This window comes from Crotalus tigris, unplaced genomic scaffold, assembly GCF_016545835.1.
Source record: "Crotalus tigris isolate CLP2741 ecotype Arizona unplaced genomic scaffold, ASM1654583v1 scf7180000020201.887925, whole genome shotgun sequence".
In the NCBI taxonomy this organism is placed as follows: domain Eukaryota; kingdom Metazoa; phylum Chordata; class Lepidosauria; order Squamata; family Viperidae; genus Crotalus; species Crotalus tigris.
The window spans coordinates 747,652-768,813 of NW_024097902.1; the positions used below are offsets into that span (position 1 = coordinate 747,652).

The following is a 21,162-nucleotide window of genomic DNA, read 5'->3' on the forward strand; positions in this document are numbered from 1 at the left end:
GCCACACTTGGAATACTGCATCCAGTTTTGGTCACCGCGATGTAAAAAAGATGTTGAGACTAGAAAGAGTACAGAGAAGAGCAACAAAGATGATTAGGGGACTGGAGGCTAAAGCATATAAGGAACGGCTGCTGGAATTGGGTATGTCTAGTTTAACGAAGAGAAGGACAAGGGGGGACATGATAGCAGTGTTCCAATATCTCAGGCTGCCACAAAGAAGAGGGAGTCAAGCTATTTTCCAAAGCGCCTGAAGGCAGGACAAGAAGCAGTGGGTGGAAACTAATCAAGGAGAGAAGCAACCTAGAACTAAGGAGAAACTTCCTGACAGTGAGAACAATTAACCAGTGGAACAATCTGCCTCCAGAAGCAGTGAATGCTCCAACACTGGAAGTTTTTAAGAAGGGACTGGACAGCCATTTGTCCGAAATGGTATAGAGTTTTCTGCCTGAGCAGGGGGTTGGACTAGATGAGCTCCAAGGTCCCTTCCAACTTTACTATTTTATTATTATTATTATTATTATTATTATTATTATTATTATTATTAAGAAAAGGATTGTCAAAAACAGTATTTTGCTAGAAATATAAGGGTAATGGTTCTTTAAAATACAGTATACTATAGTTACTAAGTTTGGGGAGAAAATATTGAATTATATAAATATAATTGAGCCAGAAAAGTAAAATTTTCAAATGATAATCTTATGAACTACGATTGATTTGCATGAAGAAATGGAGATAATTATTAAACTTGTGAATTATAAAAAAAATCTGATATGTAAGAAGACAAAATTCAAAATGACTTTGATAAAGAAAATGGCCGAAAGTAACAAATTGAAGAGACATGTAAAGTTTATCACTTAGGAAGCAAAAATCAAACATACCATTATGGGGTAGGAATATTACCTAGCCTGATAATATTTGCAAGAAACATTCTTTCAGCAATAGCTAATTGTAACTAGCAGCATGATGTGACTACAAAGAAGCAAAAGCAATTTTAGCCTACATACTTGGAAGTATAATTTCTAAATCACAGGAAGTAATTGCTCTATTACAGTTCTATTTTTAATACACATTCACACACTGAGTATTGTCCCGATTCTGGGCATGACAATTTAAGTTGGATTCAAATAAATTAGAACAGTTCAGAGAAGGGCATCCAAGATGATCAGGAGAGTAGTACAAAGACCTATGAAAAGAAATGGAAAGAGCTTAGCTTTCTTATGCTTGGTGGAATATGACAGCATTTTTCAAATATCTGAAAGGATGTTACATAAAAGAAGGTCAAGACTTTCTCTCTTGTTCCAGAGCGCAGGATGTAAAACAATGGGTTTAACTTGCAAGAAAGCAAATCTGTCAAAATTTTGAAAAAGCTTCCCGTAATTTGGTTCATTTAAGAGGAAGAAGTCAGTTTGTGTCTTGGATGTTTTAATATGGATTCCTGCATTGAAGAGGAGGTTGCATTTGATGGCCAAAATGAGCCCTTTTTAAAATTATTCTTCAGGGCAGTTTGATTTTAACATAAAGCTGAAGATTTAACTACTGCAAATTAAAGACAGTCTGGAGTATACAAAGTCAGCTGAATGGTTGAGAAACCGAGAATCTAAGGTAGTATTAGCTACTAAAAAGTAACATGGTAGCTCATGTGCAGGGGCAACAAAATTCCCACATGTGTTTAGTCAACATGAGATGATTTTAGTTGAGTAATTTTCAGTCTAGGAGCAACTGAGGTGGCTGTGAAAGCTTTTTGCACTCAAAGTTAATGAGGCTATTGCTTTCTATAGTTTCTAAAGCTAATTTATCTATTTTTGCAATGTTTTTTCAGTGTTAGTAATGTGTAGTCATTTTTCTTATTTGCCCAGCTTAAATGTGAATGGTGTGTAAAAGGAGGAGAATGGTTTGGTAGTATGTAAGCACCATTGTGACGCAAAATTTAACAGCTTGTATATTTAGAGATGTTCCAGGTGAACAGCTATGAAGGTAAAATGGTACATAAAAATTGTTTAAAATTCCCAAAAGAGTTTTGTAACCTTGCCTGGGATTGAGAACGGTGCAATAATGATAACCTTAAATCCTATGTCTGCTAAATAGAAATTATAATAGCTTTTTGTTTTTTCTATTCTATGGAGAAAGAAATCCTTAAGTTATATGTCTTAATTATTTGGTAGGTTTTTTTTCTATTTTCTTGCTTTGAGCTAAAAATAAACATTGCCTACACATACAGGTATTAGCAACCAGATAAGAGAAAATATGGTTAAAATCTTGCCACAACTTGCAGCTTTGAACCCCAGGAAGTTCACAAAATTACCCCCAAAATCTGAGGGAGGTGTCTTCACAGAAAGCAGTTTGTGGTCAGAGGTTGCCAAGTTTCTTCAGTTTGCGACTGGCATGCTGAAACTTCGTAGCCATCAAGATGCCGCCTACTCATTTGAGTTTTTTTTTCAGCGATAGGCTTCATCAGTTGGTCTATGGAAGTTTTTTTCCTGCTTCTACAAGGCACTGCATTCACTACATATTAAGACTTTAAGTTGAGATTTAATTGCTTTCCATTATCATCCAATGTGCCAATAAAAAGGAGACTAGAAGGTTTCACTTTGGTTAAAAATTACCTATGGTACAATGTGATATTTAGATTGAAACTTTGATGAATTTTAACTACAATTAACTGAAATTATTTTCTAAACTTTAATTTGAATTTGAATTTGGGCAAAAGTGATATTTAAGTTTATTTATTCTATAGTGTTAACCTTGCAGATGCTTTATAGGAGGGGAGTGATATATATATAAAATATGTGATGACGGATGATTCTTATGAAAAGAACATTATGATTTAGCATTGTGCCTAAATGGGGTTAATCTGATGGATCGTAGCACTTTGGTTTGTGAATTTTTTTTCCTATGTGTATTCTTCATTGGATTTCCAAGAATGCTTTCTTTCCCTTTCTCCCTGTCTGTTAAGGTTAAAAATATTGCTATAATGAATTTAGTTATCTAGCAGTTGAATTGATATATTGTTTGCAATTTAAAACATCATTGCTGAACATTAATATTAGGAGTAAGATAAGTTGAGGTGTTATAGTACCCCTAATGCTACAGGCTACTGTTTCTTAAAATCAGCAACTTTGGATCACAAATGAGAATTTAGAAAAAATAGAGACTGCCCAGGACTGGGTCAAGGCCAATTAATACCCTAAACACAGGCCAATAGAGGTGCCACTTGACAGAATCAAAATGTTCACACCAGGAGACATAAATGCAATATTCAATGACATTTTCAAATCAAACTTTTAACAGGTAACCCCTTTTTTAAAAAAAACCTCTTCTTTAAATACCAATTATGGACAATTATAAAAAAACAACTAAAGTTGAGTGTGGCAGTGAAAGAGTTAGGGACATGATAGATGGGGGAAAGACTTAGTAGTACCTTTCTTCCTTTGGTGTTCTAAGCATGTGATTATTTTGCTTAATAGTTAATCCAGGGCTGAGACTACTCAATTAAACAAACAATCCTCTCTCTCATCATTAAGAGCACAAGAATTCATATATTTGGCAAATTAGAAAATGGCATTGCATTTATGTATGCCTTACCATATTTTCTATTTTTAAAGGACTTAAAAATGATTTTACTCATATCAGAATAGGAATATCTTGTAACACAAACCTGTTGGGCAAGAATTATATTCAGTAGAAACCCCATAAATACTAAGGGGCTAAGAATGGATGGACTTCAGTCTGGTAAAAACCTATATTAGTCATATTGTATTTATAATTTGTACTTTTCTTCTGAGTTGTTTGTACAAGTTTACAGTTACATTTAGTACAGCACTGTACATATAGATTGAGAATCAGATCTGTGCCTGTTGAAAATTCAAATTGCTGAAACGTACTCATGTTGCTACTTGTATTATCACTTTCTTGCTTTTAGTGAAACAGTTTTTAGTAACTGATCCATTCTTGCAAACTAGCTGACTGTGAGGCTATGTGGGAAGGCAGAATGTAGGAGGAAGATATGGCAGACCATCTTGGATCTCTGTAGACAACACTTTAAGAATCACTGACTTAGACTACAAGTAAAGACAAATTTTGCATGGTCTTACACAGTGCTTTTTTTCTAAAAAAAAAAGGGGGGGGCGGAACTCACACGTCATACAACCCGCCTTGCCTATCCTACAAGGTTCCATCCAAAAAAGGTGCTGGAACTCCAGTCTGGGCATTCTATGAGAAAAAAAGCCCTGGTCTTACATAATCACAGTAATTTGGATGATATTTAAACTATATTGAGGAAGGCGTCCGCTTTACAATTTACATGGCTTTTTAGCTCTCATTTATGTGAATATTAGATTAATAAATTAATCACAAGTAAACATAGTCAGGCTTTTAAGACTAATTTATGAATAGTCACTCTGAAATATTTCTCTTATTTTAGGTTACGTAGGCAAAGTATAGTTGTCATTTTTCCCCCTCAAAATGTACCTGTTCTAAAAGGAAAAAGAAACCAAAAACCTATATTGTTTTGGTTCAGTCATCCATTTCATGTTTTAAAAGTAATTTGATAAATAAGGCACAAACACCAAATTCATACAGAACGTGAAACCAAAATCAAACAAATCGTAATTTGACTTGGTGATATGAATGAACCCAGTAATAGTTCTGTCTCAGATGTCAAATAAAACAAAATCAGACAGAATAAAGGCTTTCTGGATTTGATTATCTAACAGAATTTTAGGTAATAGCTCTATTATTTTTCTAGAGTCCAAATATTATTGTGACATTTCTTTCTGTAATTTTTATTTGGTAGGAATGGCTAGGATGCTTATCCAAATGATAGCTAATTTGCCATAAATGACATTTAAAACCTTTAAAGAGAGACAAACACATTTCTGCTAAATTACTCTATTTGTGGCAAAGATAATGACTCTTAAGTTATGCACTGCTCTTATTTGCTATTTTTACAGCGTATCTTGAACCATATTAAACTAATTGCTATGTAACTCCTTACAATTAATGGAAATTTTCCACTGAGGCACGCTATCATCTTTATAGCTATACAGTGGCCCCTATCATTTTCCTTCTGATTTTTTTTTTTTAGTTTACCATAGTCATTTGATCTATTAACACATCAGCTTGTGGTATTTGTAGTACAATGAATCATCTACTTTGGAAACTCTGTAGCTGCTTTTATACAATTCTGCCCATACTTAAGTTTGGCTTGTGTCCTACTTTGTAATAGCCCTGGATAATCACCTATTCCTAACCTCGTGTTGCCATTTATAAAAGAATAATGATTTTGATGCAGATCCTTACTCATTTTTATGCAGCTGCATAGCGAAATTATAAATTACAGGACTAACCAACATGTTATATTAACCAGAGTAATAATAGTTGTAATCCAACACATTTGGAGGAAGATAGTAATAGTAATAAAGTTGGAAGGAACCTTGGAGGCCATCTAGTCCAACTCTCTGCTCAGGCAGGAAACCCATTTCAGACAAATGGTCGTCCAGTCTCTTCTTAAAAACTTCCAGTGATCTAGTAGTAGTGCTCTTACCAGTATTTATATCACAAAACATAAAACTATCATTAGAAAAAAGCTGCACAAATTATATCTACATGGGTCACAGAAACGAATGACGTATGTTAATTCTTTGTTGAATAAATCACGGCAAAAAAAATTTTCAATTTTTTCAGTTATATCACTTTTATTTTATCTTTATGTTTGAATGAAAATAAAATATTAAAATATATCGTCTGTATATCTTAAAAAATAAAAAAACTTTACATCGTGTGAACCTACTCTTTCATATGTTTGTAAGCTGATTGTGTTAAGTTCTGGAATGTTCTTAAGAAAATAGGAATCTCAACACTTCTCACGGTCCTCATGTTAAATGTAAACAAGTATAGGAGACCACAATCTAAACATGGTGAAAGCGACTGGCTGCAGGTTGGCAATAGAGTGAGACAACCTTGTATATTTTCTCCTTATTTTGGAAGGAGCAGAACTGAAAGAAGATTCTAAGTTTGAAAAATGCTGTGCATTTCTGTAACAAAATTTCATGGCTGAAATTAATGTCTGGCATTCATATTTGAAGTTCAATATTCTGATTCATGTGATCCAGATCTGTGCAGTGACTTAATTCTTATTGTTTCATAAGAATTTCTCATTGTTACTTGTTTACATGCTTTTCATTTCTTTTATTTTATTGGTGTAATCCTTTTTATTATTGTAAGCCTCCTAGAATAGCCCCAGGGCAAGATAGGTAGCAAATAAATTTAACAAATAAAGAAATAAGAATAAAACCTATAGCAGTGGTGGCGAACCTATGGCACGCGTGCCAGAGGCGGCACTCAGAGCCCTCTCTGTGGGCATGCGTGCCATGCCCCGGAGATAGCGAGGGACTGGCCCCCACCACCCTGGCCCCATCCACCCAGTCTGCCATGACCACTGCGGCCAGGCCCACCCGGCACCCAGTGATAAATAAGTGGGTTTTGGGTTGCAGTTTGGGCACTGGGTCTCTAAAAGGTTCGCCATCACTGACCTATAGGTTTAGGAAGCAATAAATTATTTAGCCTCTAAATGTATTGTATCATAGTATTGTTGTGAACTTCCCAGTGGTATTTTTTACAGGTTGGGTGATTAGATAAACTTTATAAAGAAATAAACAAGTAAATAATTTCCTAAAGTTCATGACTTCTTATTTCTTCTAAGAGATTTCTTAGATTTCTATGCCTTGCTGACTTTATATTGTCAAAACCCTTTTAATCTAATATGTTGATTAAATGAATTTGGAGCCAGTAAGTATAAGAATGACCATTTTAGGTCAAGCTTCTAAAAGAATAACATTTTAATTTCATTTACTGAAGAACACTGGAATGTTTCAGTGTATTAACAAAATTTCAGAATACTGCCATGTAGATTGTATATGAACCTCTTAAAGATATTACTGGTTCTATCCTGTGGGTATTAGTATTAGTATTGCTACCTTAAGTATTTTTAACTGTTGTTGACAGAGGAGGAAAAATGAAAGAAACTAAACATCTAGTTCAAAACATCCCACTACCAAAAGCAATGGATGATTAGTTATTTTGATTCCTCTTTTTTCATATCTCATTTATCACAAATTTGAGCTCTTTTTTTGGCATTGCTTAGGTAACAAGCTCTAATAGTAAGAGAAAAATGGACTTTCCTTTTTAAATAGCCAAGTCTTCCATCAATGAGATTATGGTTTAGACTTTATATTAAAATATTCCTTCATTGTAAGACTTTTAACTAATCTCATTCCGTTATAAAATTTGAAAGGACAACAAATTGAGTTCTGGTTCTCTAAATTTGTTGTCTTTATTATAATCTCCCTTTCCTAACCTGCTCCCTGCAGGATGAAAAACTGTGACATTAAATACTGAGGGGTGGGGGGTGGGATTTCCTACAGGGTTTCTGCCTTGCTGAAAAAAAGCCCTGTCAAAGCCCTTTTAATCTAATCCAAGACAGAAAGACTGCAAGTGTCACAAGTTCAAGAGGAAAAGGATTTAGAATGCTATTACGCATTAAAGAATCCTGATTAGGTGAAGGTCAGATCATCTTTCACTATCAATCTTGGCAAAAATTACTACTCATGATGTGTCCTTGTATATTAGAAATGCTTTGAGTAAATATTTGGTCCAGTGGTTAAACGGACCAGACTTGAAAGTGGGAGATCGTGAATTCTAGTCATGCCTTAGCCATGAAAGCCAGCTGGGGCTTGGACCAGTCCATACTCTCTCAGCCTGACTCACGTCACAGGGTTGAGGTGGGGAAAATAGGAGGATGAAGGAGTTTGTCGCCTTGAGTTATTTATAAAAAAATAAAGATGGGATGCAAGTAAATAAACCACTCTTTATAAAAATAAGTTTTTAAAATATAACCAGTGTATTTTAATAAAACTTTGTTTCTGATTAAATCTTAATATCAATATTTCTAGAAAAAAGGCTGTAGAAAAGATATAAAACTGCTTTATACAGAATCTGACATTTAGAGTTGTCAAGTCCCTGAATAATTTGGTCACTTCTTCTTGATCCTTCTTTAAGGAAATATAATAATAATAATAATAGTAAAGTTGGAAGGGACCTTGGAGGTCATCTAGTCCAACCCCCTGCTCAGGCAGGAAACCCTATACCATTTCGGACAAATGGCTGTCCAGTCTCTTCTTAAAAACTTCCAGTGTTGGAGCATTCACCACTTCTGGAGGCAGATTGTTCCACTGGTTAATTGTTCTCACTGTCAGGAAGTTTCTCCTTAGTTCTAGGTTGCTTCTCTCCTTGATTAGTTTCCACCCACTGCTTCTTGTCCTGCCTTCAGGCGCTTTGGAAAATAGCTTGACTCCCTCTTCTTTGTGGCAGCCCCTGAAATATTGGAACATTGCTATGATGTCCCGCCTCGTCCTTCTCTTCATTAAACTAGACATACCCAATTCCAGCAGCCGTTCCTTATATGCTTTAGCCTCCAGTCCCCTAATCATCTTTGTTGCTCTTCTCTGTACTTTTTCTAGAGTCTCAACATCTTTTTTACATCGCGGTGACCAAAACTGGATGCAGTATTCCAAGTGTGGCCTTACCAAGGCATTGTAAAGTAGTATTAACACTTCACGTGATCTTGATTCTATCCCTCTGTTAATGCAGCCTAGCACTGTGTTGGCCTTTTTGGCAGCTGCAACACACTGCTGGCTCATATTTAGGTGATTGTCTACTAGGACTCCGAGGTCCCTCTCACAGTTACTACTATTGAGCAAGGTGCCACCTATGCTGTACTTGTGCATTTGGTTTTTCTTGCCTAAATGTAGAACCTTGCTTTTTTCACCATTGAATTTCATTTTGTTAGATAGTGCCCAGTGTTCAAGTCTGCCCAGATCCTCCTGTATCTTAAGCCTGTCTTCTGGAGTGTTGGCTATTCCTGCCAGCTTGGTGTCGACTGCAAATTTGATGAGTTCCCCATCTATCCCCTCGTCCAAATCGTTGATGAAGATGTTGAGGGTCAGTGCAGTGCAAGATTACTTTTTGCAATAGAAACATCATTAAACTATCATCCCTAGTAATATGATATAATGGTCCATCTCTTCAGTTCAAAAGTCAATTTAAAAAGAAAAACAACATCGACATGCTTGATTAACACTCGGTGCAGCATAAAATATGACATAGGTTAAAATATGCAATTTAAAAAAAATCAGATATAGTTTCCCTGACTTTAGTTGGTCTCTTTCTATTCCCCAGAGCACGTTCTTTGGCTGTTATGCTTCTGTTTCCCTTCGGTCATTTCATATTTCTAACATGGACTATTTACTCCTTATAGTTTAAAGATTTATCCTGCGAATTCCTTCTCAGTTGCTTTTGAGCTGCTTTTGGGAAAAGTATATGAATTTCTGGAATTGATTGCATTTTTGCCTTCTTATTACCAATTTGATTTTTAGGAATATCAAATATAAGCTTGAGATAATGTATGGAAGAATCTATGAAAATTTAATTTCTTAAAGTAATTATGACTAGATGATACCTCAGATATTATTTGTTGGGTTTAATTAATTTGGATATAGGGCTGTGCAATGCTTTAAATTTGCTATGGAAGAGGTGCTTTAGAACTTCCACTAACAAATGTATCACTTGACTCCAACTCATTAAAGCAAGGATATATGTTTCCAGGATCATGTGGCCACAGCAGGGAGACTTCATATGTGTGAAGATTTCTGCATATGTGTGAAGATTTCTGTTACAGCCTTGCAATCCTGGAAATATATGTATCTGTTATAATGAGTTGTAACAAGCTAATGAAATAACTATTTTAAAATTTTGTTCATTTCTTACCAAACTGTAGTTTAAACAGACCTTGAAGTTGAAAAAGATTATTTTGTTTTTATGATGTTATATTTATTATATTTTGTTTTGGAAATTGAGATTGTAAAATGCTTGAATTGTAACTCTTCTGAGTATAAAATTATATTCTAATTAAATATTTACTTTGCTCAAAACTAAATGCCATTAATTTTAATAGAACTTGGTCAGAAATCAGTAAATAGTATAGACATTTACCACAAAAGTTTTAAATTATCAAAATAGTTCTTCTGCTGAATTAAAAGTTTAAACACTTAGGTATAAAATTATTCCAAATACTATTTTACTGATGTTAAACTTATGAGTGGTTGTTCATTTCCCTAATATATATATTTTCTTTTTCCCCCCTTTTGTTTCCTCAGGAAAAGAGGGATAGAGGTTATACAGGTGAGTGCATTATGTTTGATTTCTATTTTAATGGTTATGTTTATGCTTGCATGGCATCAGTCTCTTCTGATCTTTCTTTCTAACACATATAAAATCATTGATATAAAATGATAAAATCATTAACACTAAAAGTTGAATAAAGGGAGTCCTTGACTTATAATCAGGCGTTTAACAATTGTTCATAGTTTTACCGTGGCCTTGAAAGGGGTGCTTCATGGCCTGTAAAGCACTTCTGTAAAATGTTGCTCCCCTGCCCTCAGCCACCTGACTGCATTTTGGGCACTTGGCAATTGGCTCATGTTTATGACCGGTTGTAGCATGTCACATTCATGTGATCACAATTTCCAACTTTCATGCCGGTTACAACCACATGATACACTTAATGACCACCATAAAAATGATGTTTGGTTTTGTGGGAGCTTCAACATATGACTGTTGTGAGTTACAAGCAACATTCTGGCCCCAAATGTGATTGTAAGTTGAGGATTAGCTGTAGTTTATGAATTTTTATAAATAATAATTGCATATATGGATAACCTCAAATATTGTTCTATTTAAAATTGCCCTTGGTTTCCTTGGTAGATTTGTTATTTGTGTTACAAAAGAACAACAATTCCAATTCGTACAGTGTGGCAGATGGAAGCCATTTGGTTTTCGCTGAATCTAGCAATGTTTCATATAGAGAAGGAGAAGTATGAGGGCTTTAATTTAATTGACGTTGTGTATTTTCACTTCCTTCAATTTTTATGCAAATCAAATCCGTGCTTTAACTTTTCAAATGCAAGATAGACCATTTCAAATCCCTGTAATTCTCTGGTATGTTATGTCTGTTTCCTTCTTTTCCTGCTTTCCTCTATAATTTAGTAATGAAATCTGATGTCAACTTATATTTATCAGTATTGCACAAATTGGAGACCAGAAGGGGAATTGAGCTTTGTATACTGTGTAGTAACCCTTGCATTTCTAATACAGATAGTCCTTGAGCGACAACCATTTGAAATTATGATAGCGCTGAACAGTAGTAGTTAGAATCAGTCCTCAGAGTTCCAGCCTCTGCAGTCACATGATCATGATCTGGACACTTGGCAATCAATTTGTACTTACAACTGTTTGCAGCACCACATGATCACTTCTCTGCTGGCTTTCCCAGAAAGTCAGTGGGAAGCTGGCAGGGAAAATAGCAAGTCAATGCAATAAATCACCTACATCCATGCACCCTCCCCCAGCCTTTCCGAGCTCGTGCCATACAGCCACTCATGTACCCTTACCATAGCTGCCTCATATCCCGTGCACCCTTTCCAACTCATGCTTCACCCTTATGCACCATCTGTCAGGCACCCTCCCTGAATCATGCTTCTCATGCAACCCCATGCACCCTTTCTGATCCCACCATGCCTCTCACACACCATCTTACACTCGCCTAGACTCATGCAATTCATCTCAGGCACCCTCACAGAACTTCCCCAACCTGCACTTCTTACATATCATGCTGCACCCTCCAGACCTTCACTGTGCCTCTCATATATTCCTTCACTTCCTCGCACACCCATCCTAACTTATGCCTCTCACACATTCTCCGTGACCATCCCCTCCAACCCCGCTTACATTTTCCCTATCTCTTTGCGCTCATGACATGCTAGCCATTTGCATACCCTCCTCACCCTCATTGTGCCTCCCTTGCTTTATAATCACATCACTTAGTGATGAAAATTCCAGTCCCAATTGCCATCATAATCAAGGGCTACCTATACTGCCCAAATCCATTCAAAGTCTTTAAGGAGACACGCCTTGCAAAAAATAGTACAAAGTGAAATAGTGACCAAGTATTTCATTCTAATATAAATATCTTCAAACATATACCGTATATGCCGCCGTATTAGGCGACCCGGCGTATAAGACGACCCCCATCTTTATAGCCGGGCTGCATTCCTAGAACGTCGTCTTATACGCCGGAAACTACCAGTATTTCCGGCATATAAGACGACTCGGCGTATAAGATGACCCCCGTCTTTGGCGCCGATTTCAGCGCTCGCGGAAGTCGTCTTATACGCCGGCATTTACGGTATATATTTGGTGCCTCATAGATCATTGTTTTTACTAAGAATTATCTTGTGACATATGCATTAATTGAAAACTTTGATATTTATCTGAAGTTGAGCAATGGTGAGATAGTGTCTCTATGATGAAAATTTCTATCTAGACACATGTCTAATACAAAGCAAAAGAGTTGGAAGAGACCTTGGAGATCTTCTAGTCCACAGGTCGGCAAACTTCTCCTGCAGCTCCCAGCTTCCTCTGCCATTTGCAAAGAGAGAGACAGAGACAGAGAGAGGCACTTCCCCCCCCCCTCTCTCAGAGAGAGAGCGAGAACTCATGTGCAGAAGCCTCTATTTCTTTTTAATTAAACTCTTCAATAAGCTCCCCACTTCTTGCATGCGTGCATGCGTGCACAGGTTTTGCAACTCCTAGTGTTTTCTTTTCTCTGGGTACAAGTGGCTCTTTGAATGTTTAAGGTTGCAGACCCCTGTTCTAGTCCAACCCCCTGCTCAAGCACAAATCCCTATTCCATTCTGGACAAATGGCCGTCCAAACATTTCTTAAAATCCTCCAGTGATGAAGCACCCACAACTTCTAGAGCAAGCTATTCCACTGATTTAATTGTTCTCACTGTCAAGAAATTTCACCTTAGTTCTAGGTGGGATCTCTTGATAAGTTTCCATCTGTCACTTCTTGTCCTGCCCTCAGATACTTTGGAGACCCCCCCTTCTCTGTGACAGTCTTTCAGATATTGGAAGATTGCTATCATATCACCCCTAGTCCTTCTCTTCATTAGACTAGATATACCCAGTTCCTATAACTATTCATCATATGTTTTAGCCATCAGCCCTCTAATAATCTTTGTACCTGTTCTCTGCACTCTTTGATTTCTCTGATTGGCAGTGCCTCAAAGTTTTTAATTTCATTGGCACTAATAGAAAGTGATAGTGACATAGTTCTGACAGACAGAGACAAATAAAGCAGAACTCCGAGGCTTGCAAATTCCTCAAAGAACATGCTTATTGATACAAAGTATTGGCACTTCAAAAGTGAAACCAAGTCTGAAAAGATGCATAACATTTCCCCAATACAAAGTTAAGAAATCCCACCCCTAAGGCTATGCAAGCAACTATGTTTCCTTGTTGCGGGCTCTTCATGAAACGCCCAGCCCGCAGTCTCTGGAGCAGTCCTTGGTTCCCATGAGAGAAAATCCGAGAGAGAAAGTTGTTTTGTCTAGCGCATCACCTGGCAACCCCCCTCCCTCTGTGCTATGTGTCAACTAGAAATGAGAAGGAAAAAATGGCTGCAGCCATGCTCATTCTAAAGTTGACAGATAGCTTTTACTATAAGAATTAAGTAGCTTGCCTTTTGTAATTTTGAAATTCGAAGCACTGCTGATACTTCAAAACAGAACATTTAATGTTTCAAAATACACCTAATAGTTACAAGGGCATATGAAAGAGAAATTTATATTTATATCTGAAATTACTTCAGGAATCCCCAAAATTCTTGTGGCCTGATTTGCTGTAGGAAATAAAATGTGGCCGATCTGCATAGTGAGTTGGTCCATTGAAATGTCTTGCAGGTAGATTAATGCATACTTTATAAAATTGATTTTGCTTAGAGCAATCTCCTGCCTCCCATATGTGTTAGGCTGCTGGATGGAAAGGACAGGAATTGTAGTCCACTATATCCTGAGGGTACCACACTGAAGAAGATTGAATTAAAGAATTCAAAATGGTGTTCATATAATGAGGATTCAGGAGTACCTTAGCTTTAAAGTGCTTGCACTAGCCTAGATTACATTGTAAGCAAATCAACCTTTGTGATTGTTATGTGTGAATCGGATTGGATGTTGAAGAATCTGTAACTTGTATTCTATGTCTGGGGAAATACAATCCCCTTTAAAAAAATTATTTAAAATATTAGTATAGTCATTCTTGATCTAAACAAGGGCTAGTTCCACACTGGAGGCAGCTGCTGAATTGATGGCAGATTCCATCGCTATCTGCTGTCCATCCAACCATCTTTTGTTATCATATTGATGTATTCTTGTTGTTTTCTTTTTCATTGTTTATTTCATTGTTCTATTATTTTACTTCTGTTTTGTTTACATTCTTTTAATTTCTTCTTTTTATTGTAATAAGCCACCCATGGTAGACCTACGGTGAAAAATGTGGCAAATAAATGTAACAGATAAATACATAAAGTATATGAATGATGCAATTCTAAAACATTTATGGTCAGAACAATATTAGGATTTTTTTTTCTTCAGTTGTTGCCCTGATGACCTTGATGCATATAAATAATAGTTATAATCAGATTAGAAGTAAGCAATCCCCCAGAGAGCATTAAAAAGGTAGAAAACCTATTGTAAAAAAATAATCAAAATGTGGTACAGTACATATTACAAGAAATGAAAATGTAAAACATCTTGAAAGCAAATTTTGTTTCTAGACAAAATAATTTAGTGGAATTTTACATCTATAACTTCAATAATTCTGGATGGGTAGTTGATCACTTAATATTGTTATAATATTAACATCATAATATTAGGTCAAAATGTATTAATGGTAATTATTCATATAACAAGAATTCCCAATATACAGGGATTCTTTTTTAGCAGCAACAAAAATAGCCAATTACTGCCTTAAACTCTTTCAGACATTGTTTTCTTTTTTTCTTAATTAGTGTGATATCTGAACCTATCCCAAGGAACAAAGCATGGTTTACAAACTAGAGAATGGATGAATACATTTTGGTGCCCAAGCAAACGTTGCTTAATATGACATCATCGTGTAATCTTAATTTAGGATATGTACTTAGAAAATGATATGTATAGATTAATTAAAAATTATTGTATTGTATATGAAAAACTCAAGATAGGGGAACATATTTGTCAAAAAATTCTTTGGTCCTTTCATAATAAACACAAATGTACATTAATACATGAAGTTTATATCAAGCTTGAAAATTCAGTTTTGAGTAAAAAGAAATAGAAGTTATAATATGTTTATTGAGTCTGAAATAGCTGGTAGAATAGATCTTTTAAAATATCCTATTTAATATTTAGTTGTCCTTTGGAAAGTGAGATTTGAAATACATTTGCAGATGGAAGGTGCTAATTTGTCTTCCCTTCTCACTGAATCAGTGTTGTGGTTAATAGGTTCTTCTGAAGCTGTAGTCTGCCAGAAGTAATCTGAAGATTTGGTTTAAATGGCAATTCACAAATAGTAGAAAAACACCCTTGCACCATTCTATATTTTAGTAGTTTATCCAGGTATTATTAAATCAAGTCCTGTTAGGATTAGGTATAACATAAATCTGAAACTTTTCTTGGATAGTAAAGTCTTAGATTAGTATATGAAAGAAATGCATTGCTTTGTCTTTTGCTATATTTTTATTTCCTTTGCACACCCCAAAATATTTTTCCTTATCCTTGTTATTCTCTAGAACAGCGGTCACCAACCTTGGCCACTTTATACTTGTGGACCTCAACTCCCAGAATTCCTCAGCCAGGAATTGAAGGGAGTTGAAGTCCACAAGTCATAAAGTGGCCAAGTTTGGAGACCCCTGCTCTAGAATACACTAAGCCCAATGCTATTCCATTGGTGGACTTTGAATTGTGTTTTTATAGAAGTGCTTATCTACAGCAAGAATAGCTAAGGGGTGTAGGTGACCCTCTAAGTGTTGTGAGCCAGTGCGATGCCTCTTATCTCGCACCAGTTATTTTTGTTAGCTAAAGATCATGGAGTCCAACAATATGGAGTCCAACAAGTGCCACAAGTTGCCAATCTTGTTTTAAAAACAAAATGATTATGTTGAGACATCAAAGCACACTAAATTTCAAATCAAATCTTAAATTCTGTGATGTTGATGGATTCTGAGAATATGGCATGCACTAAAACAGCATGGGTAGATCCCATATAAAACCATTAAAAATGGCTTTCCTTTATAACTGAGGGGGAAAAATACTTTTTGTTTCATTCCTTCTGCAGAGAGGAAGAGCCCTTAAATTTACTGATAACTTTGTTATTCAAAGTTGTTGTTGCGATTTAGTCTGAACTAGCAGATTAAGTCCAAGAGAACATTGTACTTTCTCAAATGTATTTTGTTTTTAACCTTGACTTGATACCATCCTCTCTCATGTACTTGCTATTGCAGCCTTTGTGAACTGTCCTCCATTTTTGTGTATAATTTTACTAATTAAGCATTCTGTTACTTAATAGCAAAAAGATCACACATTCCTGTTAGAGGTTTAAAATAGGGAATTAACTGCCCATTATCAAAGCTCTGTTATCTATTTGCTTCTTTCTGCAAAAGTTTTTTGGAGGGGGGACATAGCAAAGTCTGATAAATCTTTACTAAATGCGTAGCATTAAATCACTAGGTTGTATTTGAAGGTGTCAATTCTCTGCTGCTGAGCTATTCTAATTGCTATGAAAAAATGTGAAGGTAAAAATACGTAGCCTTAAGGTAGGGGTGTCAAACTCGCAATGTCATGTGATGTGTCGTGACGTATTGCGACTCTTTTCCATTGCTGGCAATTGGGTGGGCACAGTTTTGCTATGATGCATCCGAACCATGGGCCGGGAGTTTGACACCCCTGCCTTAAGGGATTTAACTGAAACGCTTATCTCTGAAAATGGACAAATACTTAACGAAGTTTACACATTCTTATCTTTTTTTCTTATACTAATAAGGAAAATAGCAATCCTAAATATCCTAAATATTTAATGTACTGATTGGAGAAACATTTGTATTAACCAGCAGAGTTGCTTTTAATTTTTCTTTCCAGTGTTACATACTATTTAGCTAAGCCTGATATGGCTGGCATGAGTCATTCTCCCTGAATGGTTAACAAAATAAAGATTAAATCATAAAACATAAAATGTACAGAAACAAACTAAAAATAACTGTAGCAAGTAGAAAAGTATGGGACCTATTTGTTTTCTATTTCTTGATTAATTGCAGTTTGTATTTGAACAATTGGGCGCAAAGACTCAGTGTTTAGAGATGCTGAGCTTGTCAGCTGGAAAACCAACAGTCCAGGTTTGAGAGCCAAGAGTGTGCGATGGGGTGAGCTCCTGTTACCCAGCTCAGCTCTTGCCAATTTAGACTAGGTAGACATTTTCAATTATTTGTGCTTGTCACATATAAAAAAGCCCTGGCATGGATATTTCTATATCATATTTTGAAATTGGCTTAAAGGACAGCCTTATCATTATACAGAGTAGTAGTCTAGCAAGACTTTGCTTGGATCTCAATAGGAAGAAGAGCCAAAGATAAGATTGAATAGGGAAGGTGCAATTAAATTATGGGGCTAGAAAATGGGAGACTGAAAGTTCTAGTCTTAGGCACAAAGCCATCTGGGTGACCTCGGACCAGCCATAGGAAGAGGGCAATGGCAAACCAGTTCTAAAAAACCTTGCCAAGAAAACCAGAGGCTTATCCAGGCAGTTTCTGAGAAATTAGACACGACTGAATGGAAGAAAAAATAGTTCTGAGGAAGTATTTGTTCAGCTGTGAATAGTTGCTGATTGCAAGAAGTGTATCCCGAGAACTGTTAATTGCCTGTTGCGTGTGTTTGAATGCATCCTGATAATTAAGCAGAGATATAGAAGGAATATAAAGCAGCTGGGTTAAGCAGTATAAGCAAGAAAGGAGTACGAGTAAGGGGTTTGCTTGTAGAATTAAGTGAGATGTGGTGGGAAGGCAGGATTTGGGGAAATTACTAAGAGGCTGTGCTTCACTACAAGGGATGGAAAACTCCTCTTCTGAAAACTGCTAATTGCAAGGAATGTGTTCTCAGAGCATTTTCTGGTTTTTATTGATTAGAGAAATGGATAGAAAAATTATACAATTCAAGAAAGACACACACAAACATTTTGGGTTAAGAAACAGTAATCACGTGCTTGGATATAAGACAAGGGATACAGATAGTCCTTGCCTTACGGCTACAGTTGAGACAGAAACTTCTGTTGCTAAGTGAGTTGGTTGTTAAGTGAGTTTTGTCTTATTCTGTGACTTTTGTGACACAGTTGTTAAGTAAATCATCCCATTTGTAAGTTAATTACAGACTTCCCCCATTGACTTTGATTATTCAAAGCCAGCTGGGAAAGTTGCAGATGGTGATCACATGACCCTAGGATGCTGTAACCATCATGAATTACATGCTAGTTGCCAAGTGTTCAAATTTTGATCATGTGACCATGGATATGCTACAATGGTCGTAACTGTGAGAACTGGCTGTAAAATACTTTTCTCAGTACCATTGCATCTTCAAATTGATGCTAACCAAATAGTTGTAAGTTGAGGACTACCTGTATGTGACTTGGGGATAATACTTGTGAAAAATATCTTAGAATGATAGTTGAATATAAGTCAACAATGTGTCATGGCTACAAAAAAGGTAAATGCAATGTTAGGATGCATCAGCAAAAGTATATTTTTTAAATTATGGAGAATAATTTTATTTTACTCTGTTAATCTAGCCTTGTGTCAAGTATTGTGTTCAGTTCCAAACTTTACAGGTTCAGACAAGATGGAATAGGTTCAGAGAAGGGCAAGAAGAATGTGAAGTTTTATGAAGAGAAGTTAAAGGAACTGGCTATGTTTAACCTTAAAAAGTTAAAGGGAGATATGATAGAACTCTTCAGGTACCTGAAAGGAAGTCTTATAAGAGAAGTTCAAATCTGTTCTAAGGACAGGACATGTACTAATTAAGTTAAGTTAAAAAGGGCAGATTTTGATTGAACATTAGAAATAACTTTCCAAAGTAATAAGCAGCAGTTAAAAAATGAAAACAGTTACCTAGAGCCGTGTTTCCCAAACTTGACAATTTTAAGGCATGTGGACTTCAACTCCCAGAATTCCACAGCCAGCGTTGCTGGCTGTGGAATTCTGGGAGTTGAAGTCCTCATGCCTTAAAATTGTCAAGTTTGGGAAACACTGACCTACAGATCAGTGAGTTCTTCTTTCATGGATGTTTTCAAATGGAAGAAAGCCCTCCATCTATATGGGGACTTTAATTTATGTTCCTGCAATGACAGAGGATTAAACTGAATTGCCTGTTGTTTCGTAGTTCTTTGTAATGTATGTATATAATGTCATGTGTGGTACAGAGAAAGTTTAATAGAAAATGGGAGTGGAAATGTTTTTAAATACACAGTTTTCTGTGGCAGCATGGTCATGAGAAATTACAAGTTTTATAGGTAGGTTCTTAAATTACCACTTTGAAATGGGAACAGAGGGAGAAGTTCCCTTCATTTTTGAAATAGCTGGATTCATCATAATGTTACAAAGAAGTACATTTGTCTTTAGCCTAAGTAAAATACTGCTGAAAATAGTTTGCAGTAATTGTTGCTAGGCAACACTTGTTTTTGTGAAATATTGAAGGGGTTGTTTTCATGTGAAACATTAGTAGGTTAAGGAATATACCCAAGGAAAGTGAGCTTATAAAATAAATACCAGTAACATATACATGAAAGCTAAACTGGAATCCCTCCAAGTAGAGCATAGCTTAAATGATGCTGGAGATCTGATTCTGTAGAATCAGGAAAAGAGTGGCATTTGTGTTCTTTCACTTTAGCAGCTCCATACAAAGGCACATTTTGTTCGTGCATTGTGACTCAAGTCTCATTACACAAAAGGGAAAATGACTGTATATAAATTAATAAGCATATAACAGTGTTGCAATATTTCCTATAGAGCTCCCAAATACTTACCTAGTGCTTCAGGATATGGAACAAGAGAAAGAGTTCATAGATTTTGTTTTTAAGTTTATATAAAACAGTACAAGCCTCAGTACAAATGCTAAACATTATTATTAGTCTGACTCAATCAGCTGCAGGATGAATTTCTCCTCATTAAATGTTATATATTCTATTCTACCACAATATCCAGTGCAAGTTGGTAAACAGATGCTTTTCAGTTTTCTGATCTACAGCTGAGTAAGAGAAACTGACCCAAAGTCACCCAATCAGCTTATCTGCCTGAAAGAGGACTAGAACCTGATTTTTCCACTCCTAGTTCATCACTTTAACTATATTGATTCTTCAGCATACATACATATATATATGTGTGTGTGTGTGTGTGTGTGTGTATAAATATGCCCACATACAGATATATATGAAAATATAAAATATAAAACCAGCTGCAGTCTGGTAAATTCCCTCATTTGCTTATTTATCTTAATTTAAAAACTAACATTTCAGATAAATGGAGCAAGCAAATTATAAATTAAGACTGTACAGAGTCTCTACACAAAAATATTTTGTTTTAAAATAATAATTCTTGCAAATGATATATGGAAATGTTAATGATAGTATATTCTATATTACATTCTGAAATCTCAGAGCTCAAAATGCCAGATGACATTTCCATTGGTTAACTTGAAAAACAAATAATGTAAAATAATCTATTTTCTGTACTGCTTTTCCTCCCAGAGGAGCCCAAAATAAATTAAAAAGAAGGGTAAAGTTTTAAAACCATTGCAGTGAAACCAAAAATACTTAAACAATAAATTAAAAAATGAGGTTAAAGCCAGAAAAAGTATATAGACACAAAACATGTACTGTTTTGTGTCTGGAGCAAGGATAAACAGTATGGTACTCATCAGGTAGTTGGTCCTTTTAATTTTTGGAAATTAGTATGCCATAGAGTCCAAGTGCCATGTCAATATTTATGTACATTTATTTACACAATGCCCTTGTGTTATGCAAAAGTTCCATTGAGATCTTAAAAATCAACCTCAAGGAATTTATCTTCTGGCAATTTTTTCTTTACATTTTTTTTCTATTTTAATGCCTGTGGTTATTTTGACAATAGTTTTACGAATAGGCCAATCTCTTATAATTCTCATTTTATAAATGTGCCCATCACAAATTT

General features: G+C 35.7%; 1 protein-coding gene across 4 annotated transcripts in view; it reads left to right on the forward strand.

Annotated features, from left to right (window-relative positions):
- ITPK1 (inositol-tetrakisphosphate 1-kinase) overlaps positions 1-21,162 on the forward strand; it is a 148,117-nt gene that overhangs the window by 18,447 nt on the left and 108,508 nt on the right. For all 4 annotated transcript variants that reach the window (XM_039365899.1, XM_039365901.1, XM_039365898.1 and 1 more), the window contains one exon: positions 10,212-10,236. In XM_039365899.1, coding sequence (XP_039221833.1) covers positions 10,212-10,236 — 25 coding nt within the window. The remainder of the gene's footprint in view (positions 1-10,211; positions 10,237-21,162) is intronic.